The sequence below is a fragment of the Brassica oleracea genome, chromosome C3, assembly GCF_000695525.1.
Source record: "Brassica oleracea var. oleracea cultivar TO1000 chromosome C3, BOL, whole genome shotgun sequence".
Classification (NCBI taxonomy): Eukaryota; Viridiplantae; Streptophyta; class Magnoliopsida; order Brassicales; family Brassicaceae; genus Brassica; species Brassica oleracea.
The window spans coordinates 5,967,320-5,979,709 of record NC_027750.1 but is presented as its reverse complement, the minus strand read 5'-3'; the positions used below and the strand labels follow the sequence as shown (position 1 = coordinate 5,979,709).

The 12,390-nt window shown below is 37.6% G+C and overlaps 1 protein-coding gene across 3 annotated transcripts; it reads right to left on the bottom strand.

Annotated features, from left to right (window-relative positions):
- Positions 1–622: 622 nt before the first annotated feature.
- LOC106335606 (1-aminocyclopropane-1-carboxylate oxidase homolog 12-like) lies at positions 623–10,443 on the bottom strand. Of its 3 annotated transcripts, XM_013774179.1 has the most exons (4): positions 6,861–7,206; positions 1,777–2,021; positions 1,114–1,435; positions 677–1,041 (listed from the first exon to the last, which is right to left on the bottom strand). In XM_013774179.1, exons 1-4 carry the CDS (start codon positions 7,134–7,136, stop codon positions 790–792), a joined length of 1,095 nt encoding a protein of 364 aa, XP_013629633.1. In that variant the 5' UTR covers positions 7,137–7,206; the 3' UTR covers positions 677–789. The 3 variants fall into 3 exon arrangements, with proteins under 3 accessions (XP_013629632.1, XP_013629633.1, XP_013629631.1); XM_013774178.1 differs by lacking the exons at positions 1,114–1,435; positions 1,777–2,021; positions 6,861–7,206 and adding exons at positions 9,006–9,327; positions 9,857–10,443 and having other exon boundaries at positions 623–1,041; XM_013774177.1 differs by lacking the exons at positions 677–1,041; positions 1,114–1,435; positions 1,777–2,021; positions 6,861–7,206 and adding exons at positions 8,518–8,932; positions 9,006–9,327; positions 9,857–10,435.
- Between the last annotated feature and the right edge of the window lie 1,947 nt (positions 10,444–12,390).

Genomic DNA, 12,390 nt, shown 5'->3' with positions numbered 1-12,390 from the left:
CAATCTCAACTCCCAAAGGACTCGAAATCCCCCAAACGATACTAGTATTACTTAATTAGTATGACAATTGGAAAATCTTTCATCTGTTTAGCTAATGATCATTGACATATACATTATGCAGACTAGCTTATTAGTCACGAGTTTATTTGTTATGATTTGATCTTACTAAATCATCCATGCATGGCGCATTTTATTGACCTCCAAAAATACAAAACGTTAGCGCATTAAGTTCTTAATCATCTAAGTTCTGAATATGCCTTTTATTAAACTTTGCGTTGAAGGGCAACACCTCCACAAAACCAACACATCTTAAATTAGAAATTGAAACATAAAATAAAATAATATCTAGACCGTGTCTGTCTTTTGGTTATCTATCAGATTATGTAAATTGATATTCCATTATACGGTTGGTGGATGCATGACGAATCCAAGCATAGTGACAAAATTATAATAAACAAATATAAAAATGGCGTTATACTCTTTTGCTGATGAAAATAACTCTTTTTGTCTCAAAGATGAATTGAAGAGGTAAATGAAGTCTTGATCTTTAGATCAAATAAATTCAAAGCATCCACTTATGGTCTGGTACGTCTGGCTAAAGTAGAAAGATCCGAACACAGAGTAGCTCAACGCATACACTGATACACACACATAAACACATAGGCTATGCTTTCTTATCTCTTACACTGATAACACACACATACACACATAGGCTATGCTTTCTTATTTTTGATACATCGGGTTAGCTACTGCATAGCCAAGAACAGAGTAGCTGATCATGCACTTAATTCATATCCTAATATTCGACAGATATGATGTTCCATCCAGACCTTTCTCAAAGTATCCTTCTGTGTATTCTTTAATGGTTATGTCTTTGTATTTTGGAGGGTTTTCCTCAGACACAAGCTCTTTCATTGGTCCATAAAGTGTTGAATTTGGGAGTGCACTTGAGCTGAAAAAGCTCGCTATTGAAACCCTTGGCCCTTCTCTGTTCGCAGGCACTCTATGGTTGGCGCTCACAAATTTATCGTTCGTTATCAGCTGCACAAACCCAAACATATATTAACAACATAAAGACACTAGGTCGGTTATTTACTTTAGATTTTTATCTACCTGCAAGAAATCTCCCATGTTGATGACAAGAGCTCCTGGAATAGGAGAGACATCGACCCAAGAATCTTGATGAAGAATTTGAAGACCGCCGATGTTGTCTTGAAGAAGAATGGTGAGGAAAGAGTTGTCAGAGTGTTGACTTATCCCCATCGTTAGGTCAGGCTGTGGACAAGGTGGGTAATAATTGCAGATCATAAGCAAACTCTTCAAGCAATCCATGCTCTTCAAGGTCTCAGATTTTAAACCTAGTGCTTCTGAAAGAAGTTCAAATAGCAAATCACCTAAACTCATCACATGCTTTGTGTATTCGATCATAGCATCCCTGAGTCAATCAAAAGATGTTGGAAAATCAATCACTATGGCTTTGAATTATTATATGTTCGCTTCTGAAAAAAAAATCGTAACTAGAAAGTTTTTTTTTTTTTAATGATTAAGAGGTTCTTGGTTAGAAAGTCCGGATATTCTCATAAAACAAAATTCATACCATGTTAAATTAATATTTTTTACTCTTTTTAACCGAAAATTAAGCCTATGATTTCTTAGTAGTATTCCAAGAATTTAGTCAATAGGTCAACTCTCTGCAGGTAATCAGACAACCGATTGAAACTTCAATAATTTCCAATTAAAAAAAAGGAAAAGGAAGTGATAGTCTGTTTACTTTACCTGCAAGCCACTGGGAGATCCTCAGGAGGTGGAGGATCTGGAGCCATGTAACAAGAGAAAGCATCTCTCCAATTAACAGATGGAGAAGCACTGTATAGATCGAAGTTACTGTTGTACACAAATTTGTTCTTGTTGAAATCACGCGAGAAATATCGTTTCTTGACCTCTGAATCTTCCTCGTGAAACCTACGACTACCGTCTTCAATCTCTTTAAGAACGTTCAATGGAATACCATGATTGGTCACTATCAGAGTTTAAATTATATTGGTTAAATTCGGTTTCCTTTTGCCGGTTTACCTTAAGTTTGGTTTAGTATAGATTGTATATAAAGTGAACGTTGTACATTGATTTTAAACTAATGAGAAATATCTTTTAATCTGTAACAAACTTTCTCATCTCTTCTCTCTCGATTCTCTCTCGATTCTCTCTCAGTCCTGATTCGTAATATGGTATCAGAGCCATCTGAGCTCGTTTATTCGTGATTCTTCCGTTGATTCGTGTTCTTCTCAAGCTCACGATGGTATCGGTGAAGAAGATTCCGCGAAAATCGACTCGCGTAACTCGCAAACCGATCCGGTCCACCGATGTCGATGATTCACCTCCGCCTTCTCCTCCGGTAGCTCAACCTCGCAACACCGGAGCTCCGCGAATGGTGATACCTCCTGAATCGATGGATCCGAATCAATCTCCTCTGTTTATGCATAATGCCGATCATCCAGGTTTACAACTGATTTCTCTTAAACTGGATGGATCGAATTATGATGATTGGAATGCAGCTATGAAGATTGCTCTAGATGCGAAAAATAAGATAGGATTTGTAGATGGAACTCTCACTCGTCCTGATACATCCGATCCTACTTTTCGCTTATGGTCTAGATGCAATAGTATGGTGAAATCATGGTTGTTGAACTCAGTTTCTCCTCAGATCTATCGCAGTATTTTGCGCTTGAATGATGCTGCAGATATTTGGCGTGATCTTCATGGTCGCTTTCATATGACGAACCTCCCTCGGACGTTTAACTTGACTCAAGAGATTCAAGATCTCAAGCAAGGATCCATGTCTCTCTCGGATTACTACACTACTCTAAAGACACTTTGGGATAATTTGGAGAGTGTAGATGAACCAGATACACCTTGTGTTTGTGGGAATGCAGAAAAATTGCAGAAAAAGGTAGATAGAGCAAAGATTGTTAAGTTTCTTGCTGGCTTAAATGACTCTTATGCAATCATTCGAAGACAGATCATTATGAAGAAAGTTTTGCCCTCTCTGGTTGAAGTATACAACATTCTTGATCAAGATGATAGTCAGAAAGGCTTCTCAACGGCTATCACTCCGGCAGCTTTCAATGTTTCTGAGAATGTGCCTCCTCCAATGGCTGAAGCAGGGATTTGTTATGTTCAAACTGGTCCTAATAAAGGAAGACCTATCTGTTCTTTCTGCAACCGTGTGGGTCATATTGCTGAAAGATGCTATAAAAAGCATGGATTTCCACCGGGGTTTGTTTCCAAATACAAGTCTCAGTCATCAGGAGATAGACTTCAGAAGCCTAAACAAGTGGCAGCTCAAGTATCTTTCAGTCCTCCGAACTCAGGACAGTCACCGATGACTATGGATCATCTGGTTGGCAATCTCAGCAAAGAACAACTTCAACAGTTCATTGCTCTCTTCAGTTCTCAGTTACCAAATGTCACCATGGGTTCAAACGAAGCAAGTTCTTCTAAACAGCCTATGGATAACTCTGGTATATCTTTTAATCCAACTACTCTTGTTTTCATTGGTTTATTGACTGTCTCTAGACATACTTTGGCCAATGAAACATGGATAATAGATTCTGGGGCTACTCATCATGTTTGTCATGATCGCAGTAGGTATACTTCTATTGACATCACTACAACTAGTAATGTGAATTTGCCAAATGGGATGATAGTCAAGATCAGTGGAGTTGGAATTGTTCAACTAAATGAGCATATTACTCTCCACAACGTCTTGTATATACCAGAATTTCGGCTCAACCTCCTCAGTATCAGTTCTCTGACAAGTGATATTGGTTCTCAGGTTATCTTTGATGTTTCTTCTTGTGCAATTCAGGATCCTACCAAGGGTTGGACGATTGGACAGGGTAGACGTGTTGCTAATCTCTATGTGCTTGATGTTAAGAGTTCACCGATGAAGATCAATGCAGTGGTGGATATTAGTCTATGGCACAAGAGGTTGGGACATCCTTCCTACACAAGACTGGATAAAATTTCCGAAGCTCTAGGAACTACGAAACACAAGAATAAAGGCGATGCTCACTGTCATGTGTGTCATCTTGCAAAGCAGAAGAAGTTGTCTTATTCTTCTCAGAATCATATTTGTACTGCGAGTTTTCAATTACTTCATGTTGACGTTTGGGGACCATTTTCTGTGGAAACTTTGGAAGGTTATAAGTATTTTCTCACCATTGTTGATGATCACTCTCGAGCAACATGGATCTACTTATTACAATCCAAAAGTGATGTTCTTCACATCTTCCCTACCTTTGTCAATCAAATTGAAACACAGTACAACACAAAGATCAAATCAGTGAGAAGAGATAATGCACCGGAGCTAAGTTTCACAGAGTTATTCAAGGAGAAGGGTATTGTTTCTTATCATTCTTGTCCTGAGACACCAGAGCAGAATTCTGTTGTAGAGAGGAAACATCAACACTTATTGAATGTTGCTCGTGCATTGATGTTTCAGTCTCAAGTTCCTTTACAATATTGGGGAGATTGTGTGCTCACTGCTGCTTTTCTCATCAACAGAACTCCATCTCCTTTGCTTGCTAATAAGTCACCTTATGAAGTACTTATGGGTAAAGCTCCTCAGTATGATCAGCTTCGAACATTTGGGTGTTTGTGTTATGGTTCCACATCTCCAAAACAACGTCACAAGTTCATGCCTCGGTCTCGTGCTTGTGTGTTTTTGGGCTACCCTTCTGGCTATAAGGGGTACAAACTTCTGGATTTGGAGAGCAACAAGATATATATATCTCGGAATGTTACTTTTCATGAAGATATCTTTCCTATGGCTAAACATCAGAAGATGGATGAATCATCACTTCATTTCTTTCCTCCAAAAGTTACCGTACCATCAGCTCCATCACCAAATATTTCTTCTTCTCCTTTTTCAACCTTATCACCACAAATTTCTAAAAGACAGAGAACAGTTCCTGCTCATCTAAAGGACTTTCATTGTTACTCTGTTCATGACTCTGCTTATCCCATATCTTCTACTCTTTCATACTCTCAAATTTCTTCACATCATCTTGCTTACATCAATAGCATTACAAATATCCCTATTCCACAATCATATGCTGAGGTACGGCAATCTAAAGAATGGACTGAGTCTGCAGATAAAGAGTTGGATGCAATGGAGGAGAATGATACATGGGATGTTGTTCCATTGCCTAAAGGGAAGAAAGCTATTGGATGTCGTTGGGTACATACGTTGAAGTTTAATGCGGATGGCACGTTGGAAAGAAGAAAATCTCGGTTGGTTGGTAAAGGTTATACTCAAAAGGAGGGATTGGATTATACTGAGACATTTTCTCCAGTGGCAAAGATGGCTACGGTGAAATTGTTGTTGAAAGTTGCAGCTTCAAAGAAATGGTTTCTTCATCAGTTAGATATATCAAATGCTTTCCTTAATGGTGAACTGGATGAAGAAATCTATATGAAGCTTCCTGAGGGTTATGCAGAGAGAAAGGGGGACTTGCCACCTAATGCTGTTTGTAAGTTGAAGAAGTCCATCTATGGTCTCAAACAAGCATCTAGACAGTGGTTTAAGAAATTTTCAACCTCGTTGTTTCAGCTTGGGTTTCAGAAAGCTCATGGTGATCATACTCTTTTTGTGAGACAAACTGAGAATGATTTTGTTGCGGTATTGGTGTATGTAGATGATATCGTAATTGCTAGTACTGATGATGCTGTTGCAGTGAAACTCAAGTCTGATCTTAAGAGCTTCTTTAAGCTACGTGATCTTGGAAGCCTTAAGTATTTTTTGGGTTTGGAAATCTCTAGGACATCTGATGGTATTTCTCTATGTCAACGCAAGTATGCCTTGGAACTTCTCACTTCTACAGGCATGCTAGACTGTAAACCATCCAGTGTTCCTATGACGCCAAACTTGAAGTTGTCTAAAGTGGATGGAGATTTAATTGAAGATCGGGAGATGTACAGACGTCTTGTTGGTCGTTTGATGTACTTGACAATTACAAGACCTGACATCACATTCGCAGTAAATAAACTCTGTCAGTTCTCTTCCGCTCCAAGAACATCTCATCTTGGTGCAGTATATAAGGTGTTACAATACATCAAGGGTACTGTAGGACAGGGTTTGTTCTACTCAGCTCATTCTGATTTGACTTTGAAAGGCTTTGCGGATGCTGATTGGGCGGCTTGTGTTGATAGTCGCCGCTCCACTACTGGTTTCACGATGTTTGTAGGTGATTCATTAATTTCTTGGCGCTCTAAGAAACAGCCCACGGTTTCTAGATCATCAGCTGAAGCTGAATATAGAGCTTTGGCGCTTGCATCTTGTGAAATGATGTGGCTGTGTATTCTTCTTCGTGAACTGCATGTTGCTTCTTCATCAGTTCCAGTTCTCTTTTCCGATAGTACTGCAGCCATTTATATTGCGACAAACCCGGTCTTTCACGAACGGACTAAGCATATTGAGCTTGATTGTCATACCGTGCGTGAGAAGATTGATAAAGGTTTGCTTAAGACTCTTCATGTGAGAACAGAGGATCAGGTTGCAGATATCCTTACTAAACCATTATTCCCTTATCAATTTGAACATCTGAAATCCAAGATGTGCATACGCAACATCTTCTGCACATCTTGAGGGGGACTATCAGAGTTTAAATTATATTGGTTAAATTCGGTTTCCTTTTGCCGGTTTACCTTAAGTTTGGTTTAGTATAGATTGTATATAAAGTGAACGTTGTACATTGATTTTAAACTAATGAGAAATATCTTTTAATCTGTAACAAACTTTCTCATCTCTTCTCTCTCGATTCTCTCTCGATTCTCTCTCAGTCCTGATTCGTAATAGTCACCTGGAAGAATCCCCACTTCTCCGCCGCGTGTTTGACCTTCTCTACCACGGCTTCACGTGACGCTGTGTCGACGTGAACGCTTGCAAAGTCGATGATAGGGATCTCTAGGTCTGAAACAGAGGGTTTCTTGTCGGTCAAGGAACCTTGTGGGACATGGAAGATACGTGGGAGTTCGGTGATTTTAGCGTCGACAAGCCCTTTGACTCCTTCTTTCGTCTCATCGAAAGCCTTTCGTTCGATATAAGGATCGAATTCAACAGATTTTTTGGTCACCATTGTTTTCTGCTTAGGAGAAGAAGTAGCAATGTGAAGATAAATAAAAGAACGACTGAGAATCGACGGTAGGAGAGTCTGGTCTTCGGTGTGTGGGACCAACTTTGTCCGTTTTCGTGGGTTCTGACTGTAACTGATGATTAATTTACATGACTATGTTGTCTCTTTCTTTCTCTGACACACACTCACTTTCAACGAGGACTTGTCGTAGTTGAATTTTCTTCACCGCTTTTGTGGACTAATTACATTAGTTAATTACTCGAGACGTTGATAACATTTTTTTTTAAAATGTCAGCTAGTATACCGGATGAGCTATTCGTAGACTCGTTACTGTATGCAAGTAGGAGTCAACATTGTTTGTTAAAGTTGATGTGGTATATACTCTTGATGCTAAATGCTAAGATCATTTCCAACGTATACTCTATTTTCTTCTTAAAAATATAGTTACTTCATAACAGAGTTGAGTTTTACTCTAATTCTCTAACATTTTAGAAAGAAAATGGATTAATAAGTTAAAAATAAATGAACTATTCCATTTTTGAAGTAATTTTATTTTGACTCTATCATAAAATGGAAAATTGAGCAGATTTTGAAGATGATTTTACTCCAACATCTAGTTTGGAGTAGAATATGAAATATGGTTGGACATGTTTTTTTTTTGAACAAAAGCTTTCAATTAAAATGCATGAAACAAAATACAGAGCTATGACTTTTTCAAATCGTACAGTTGTGGAAGAAAAACATAAAGTTTGAAGAAATCATACAAACATGTTTAAGATCACATCTTAACAAGTCATAACTTTAAAATAAAAACAGAACAAGTGATAGAGAAAGCTGAGTTAAGAAAGAGACAAACATGGTTGGACATGTTCTAATGAAAAACACTTTATTATTGTCTTAGTCCTGGCATTGGGGTTTTTGGTTCGGGTCGGTTCGGTTCGGTTTATTCGGTTTTCGGGTAATTTGGGTTATTCGGGTTGGGATATTTAGGAACCATTTAGGAACCGGACATTTTTCGGATCGATTCGGTTCGGATAATGTCGGGTTTGGGTCGGGTTTCTATTTTTTTATAAAATCCGAAGTGGAACCGTATTATAAATAAATCGGGGTTAAAGCCAAAAACCAGAAAAAAATTCTGAAAATCCGAGTTAAACCCGGAAACACCCAAAAAATATTTGGGTAATTCGGATAGTTAGGATTTTTTGGGTTTAGAAATACAGGAACTGTTTGGGTTTTTATAATTTTCGGTCTGGTTTTGGTCTCGTTTTTTCTTTTCAGTTCCGGTTTGGTTTTCGAGTTTCAGATAATATGCCCATGACTATGACTAGTGTTAGTTCTCAAACATGAATTGAAGAGGTAGTAAGCAAATAAAGTTTTCAATCTTGTGACTATTCAGTCCAATGCATTTTAAACTATGTAGTCTGATACATATGACTAAACTGGAAAGATTCAAAATAGAGTAGTTCAACACATACATATACTGGCTAACTTACTGCAGAGGGATTGATGCTAAGAAACACCACATTTTTTGTCCTGTGGTTTTGTTTTCAAATCCTGAAATTCAAGAGATGTGATGTTCCATCCAGACCCTTCTTAAAGTATCCTTCTGTGTATTCTTTTATGGTAATGTCTCTGTATTTTGGAGGGTTTTCTTCAGACACAAGCTCTTTCATTGGTCCATAAACTGTGGAATTGGCATGTTTACTTGAGCTAAAAAAGCTCGCAACTGAAATCCTTGGTCCTTGTCTATTCGCAAGCACTCTATGTTCCAAACTTACAAATTTATCGTTCGTTATCAGCTGCAAAAAAAAACGAAGACATAAATAAACAAAAGGCAGTTGGTATCTCTGTTTTTTCAGATTCTTACTTTACCTGCAAGAAATCTCCAATGTTGATGACGAGAGCTCCAGGAAGAGGAGCGACATCAACCCAAGAGTCTTGATGAAGAATTTGTAGACCACCGATGTTGTCTTGAAGAAGAACCGTGAGGAAGGAATTGTCTGAGTGTTTACTTACCCCCAAAGTTAGGTCAGGTTGTGGACAAGGTGGGTAGTAATGACAGAGCATAGACAAACCCTTCAAGCACCCCTTGCTCTTAAGGATCTCAGATTCTAGACCTAGTGCTTCTGAAAAAAGTTCGCAGAGTAAACCACCTAAACTCATCACATGTTTTGAGTATTCGAACACAGCATCCCTGAGTCAACCAATGATGTTAGAGATCAATAACACTCTCTTGAAACAAAACAAAGTTTATAAACTGATGATAACAACATGATTTCAAACCGATGTCTGCCTGGCTAGGCTGATCAATCTGGCTTAACCCAAAACTAATTAAGACCAAATTGGCTGTAACAAAATATAACTTTAATCTCTTCGAAATCTTTCAAACTTGAGACATATCTACTGTTTGAACGGGAAACGGTACTAGTAGTGAAATGTTCGATTTCAGATGTGGGTTTAAGCAAAGACAGTCTTATTGATGGTCGGAAAAGCCTTTAGCCGGTTACAAGGGAAAAGAGATGTGCGACAGAAAGGGAAGCTTGCCGAAATCACTCTCACACACTCGGCGGCTTTACTCTTATCAAACTTTAGAAGCTTATACTTCTTTAGCTACAATGAAATGTATCTATTGCAGCTCTGATTGATGATTAGGGCTTCTATATGTGACCTCTAATATATAAATAAGTAAAAAATGAAAATGAAGCTAAGTCTGGTTCCTTTACCTGCAAGTGACTGGGAGTTCCTCGGGAGATGGAGGATCTGGAGCTAAGTAACAAGTGAAAGTATCTCTCCAGTTAACAGATGGCGAGGAACTGTATAGATCAAAGTTACTATTGTAGACAAACTTTTTGTTGGCGTTATCACGGGTGAAGTATTGTTTCTTGACCTCAGGATCTTCCTCGTGAAACCTACGAACTCCATCTTGAATCTCTTCGAGAACGTTCAAAGGAGCACCATGGTTGATGACCTGGAAGAATCCCCACTTCTCCGCCGCGTATTTAACCTTCTCTACCACGGCTTCACGTGACGCTGTGTCCACGTGGACGCTTGCAAAGTCGATGATAGGGATCTCTAGATCTGAAACAGAGACAGAAGGTTTCTTTTCGGTCAAGGAAGCTTGAGGAACATGGAAGATACGAGGGACTTCGGCGATTTTAGCGTCGACCAGCCCTTTTACTCCTTCTTTGGTCTCATCGAAAGCTTTACGCTCCGTATAAGGATCGAACTCGATCGATGTTTTGGTCACCATTGTTGTCTTTCTTTTCTACACAATATGTTTGCTTAGAAGAAAAAAGATAAAGCAAAATAAGGATTAAAAAAGAGGAAAGATTGAGAACGGAATCAACGGATGGTTGGAGTTTGGTCAGTAGTGTGTGGGACCAAATGTGCACGGTTTTGTTGGATTTTTCTGACTGTATCCATGATTTACATGAATCTTGTCTTGTTCTGGACACACCACTGGCTTTGTGACTTGTTGTAGATGAATTTTTCTTCTCCACTTTTGTTTTATATCAAGGTGCATATAGCCCTAGATTAGCGCTGAAAATAAGGAGATACTTTCTCTTTTTACATCTTACAAAAAGTGGATTAACTATTAATAAACTACTATTTAGTGTTAAACTTTTTGAAAATATACTTATTATTTTATTATAAATTATAAAATTTATTACACAAATTATTTACAACGGATAATTTTATATATTTTATGAGAATTCATGTCTATTCTATTGGTATTATCTTGAACTTCTTTACAAAAATCTATGCATGGTGATTTTACTTGTATTATACCAACGATTCTATGTAAATTATTTCTATGAATTTGTATAATTGTTAATAAGTTGTTTTCTTTGGAATTTGAAACACAAATCTTTTGTTTTAGTAAAAGACAAAAATTTAAGACTAATATCCTATAATGTTATAGACAAAATATACATACAATTATACTATGAGCCCGTTATTTTAAAGAGAATTTAGGCGGTATACACACATAAAATCTAGTTATTGGTAGAGTACCCAGGATACTGTTTTTTTTTTTTAAATACCGAAACATCCCTATACGACTAAAGCAACTTTATCCTGTACTCCTTGTAGATTATGTGTCAGAGCCTATAAACTATGACCTTATACACGTCACATGCTGTACTTTACTTCTTTCTTTGAAGCCAAGGACAAACAAAAAAGCCAACAATTACTCATCTTTTAGTTTATTACCTGTGTTTGTAAACATAACCTATCATTTCTCTTTCATAATAAACTCAGCAGGTTGAAGAGATTAAAGAGATCATTCCTCAGATTAAAGAGATTGTAAGCTTTAACTTAGTTACTATCGCTAAAACTTTTGTTACTTACTAATGAACATCTATACTAGTCTTAGTAGTTGGAACTTCAAAACGTAACTGCTAAGAGCATATAGTATTGTTACATTATGTAGTTAACAATAATGTTATACCGCCACTTTGTTTGATTCTGTTGGGATTCTCCTAAGTAACCCTGCTGGAATCTATTAAGTGCTGCATCGGTGGGTTTTATTTCTATTAGTTATAGTAGACGATATTTCAACACGTAACTGCTAACCTATACGCTGTAGAGTTTAAGCTCTAAGTCGAGTAGCTATAGTAGCCGATATTTAAACACATAACTGCTAAGATTTTTCTGGTAACTATCAAAACACGTACGTGCTAAGACTTGTATTAGCGCTTTCATATTTCCTTGCGGCTTAGTGTAAATAATTATATGAAGTGTTACCATATCTGATAGATTATATCACTGGCTGCATCGGTAGAGGCCTACGCCTACTAGTGACCACTACATCTCATAATAACGTTCAATGCACAAAAGTGTTCATGAATTCGATTGTCTGTATTGGCAGGTTGAGTTGATATCCACGATTGAGGATACAACACACTCCCCACAAGACCTGATCTAGGATGATGAAGTTGAGGGCAAGACTGTTGAGAATCTTGTCCGGCTATAAATGAAGACCCATTTTTTGAAAAAACAATGTTTGGTGGAGTACTCACTCCACCAAACCTGGCTCGTATTAAAGTTGGCATTCCCTTAGTTACATATTTTATCTATATTTTAGAAGCTACATATATGTCATCTAAAATGATACATTCATGTACTTGTAACACATGTAATGATCGCACCACCTTATTACATTTAACAATACGTTTATCCGGTTAACAAAAATCTTAAACCAGTTTTCACACTTCTCTCTTACCACTAATTTTTTTTTTTTTTTTTTTTTAAAAAA

What these genes read in the sequence shown, in the direction of transcription:
- LOC106335606 (XM_013774178.1), bottom strand. Translation starts at nt 10,383, where the DNA reads ATGGTGACCAAAACATCGATCGAGTTCGATCCTTATACGGAGCGTAAA. An exon ending in GAACTCCCAGTCACTTGCAG is followed by an intron (nt 9,328 to 9,856) that starts GTAAAGGAACCA and finishes TGGTTGACTCAG; the next exon opens with GGATGCTGTGTTCGAATACT. An exon ending in ACATTGGAGATTTCTTGCAG is followed by an intron (nt 1,042 to 9,005) that starts GTAAAGTAAGAA and finishes GGGTTTGTGCAG; the next exon opens with CTGATAACGAACGATAAATT.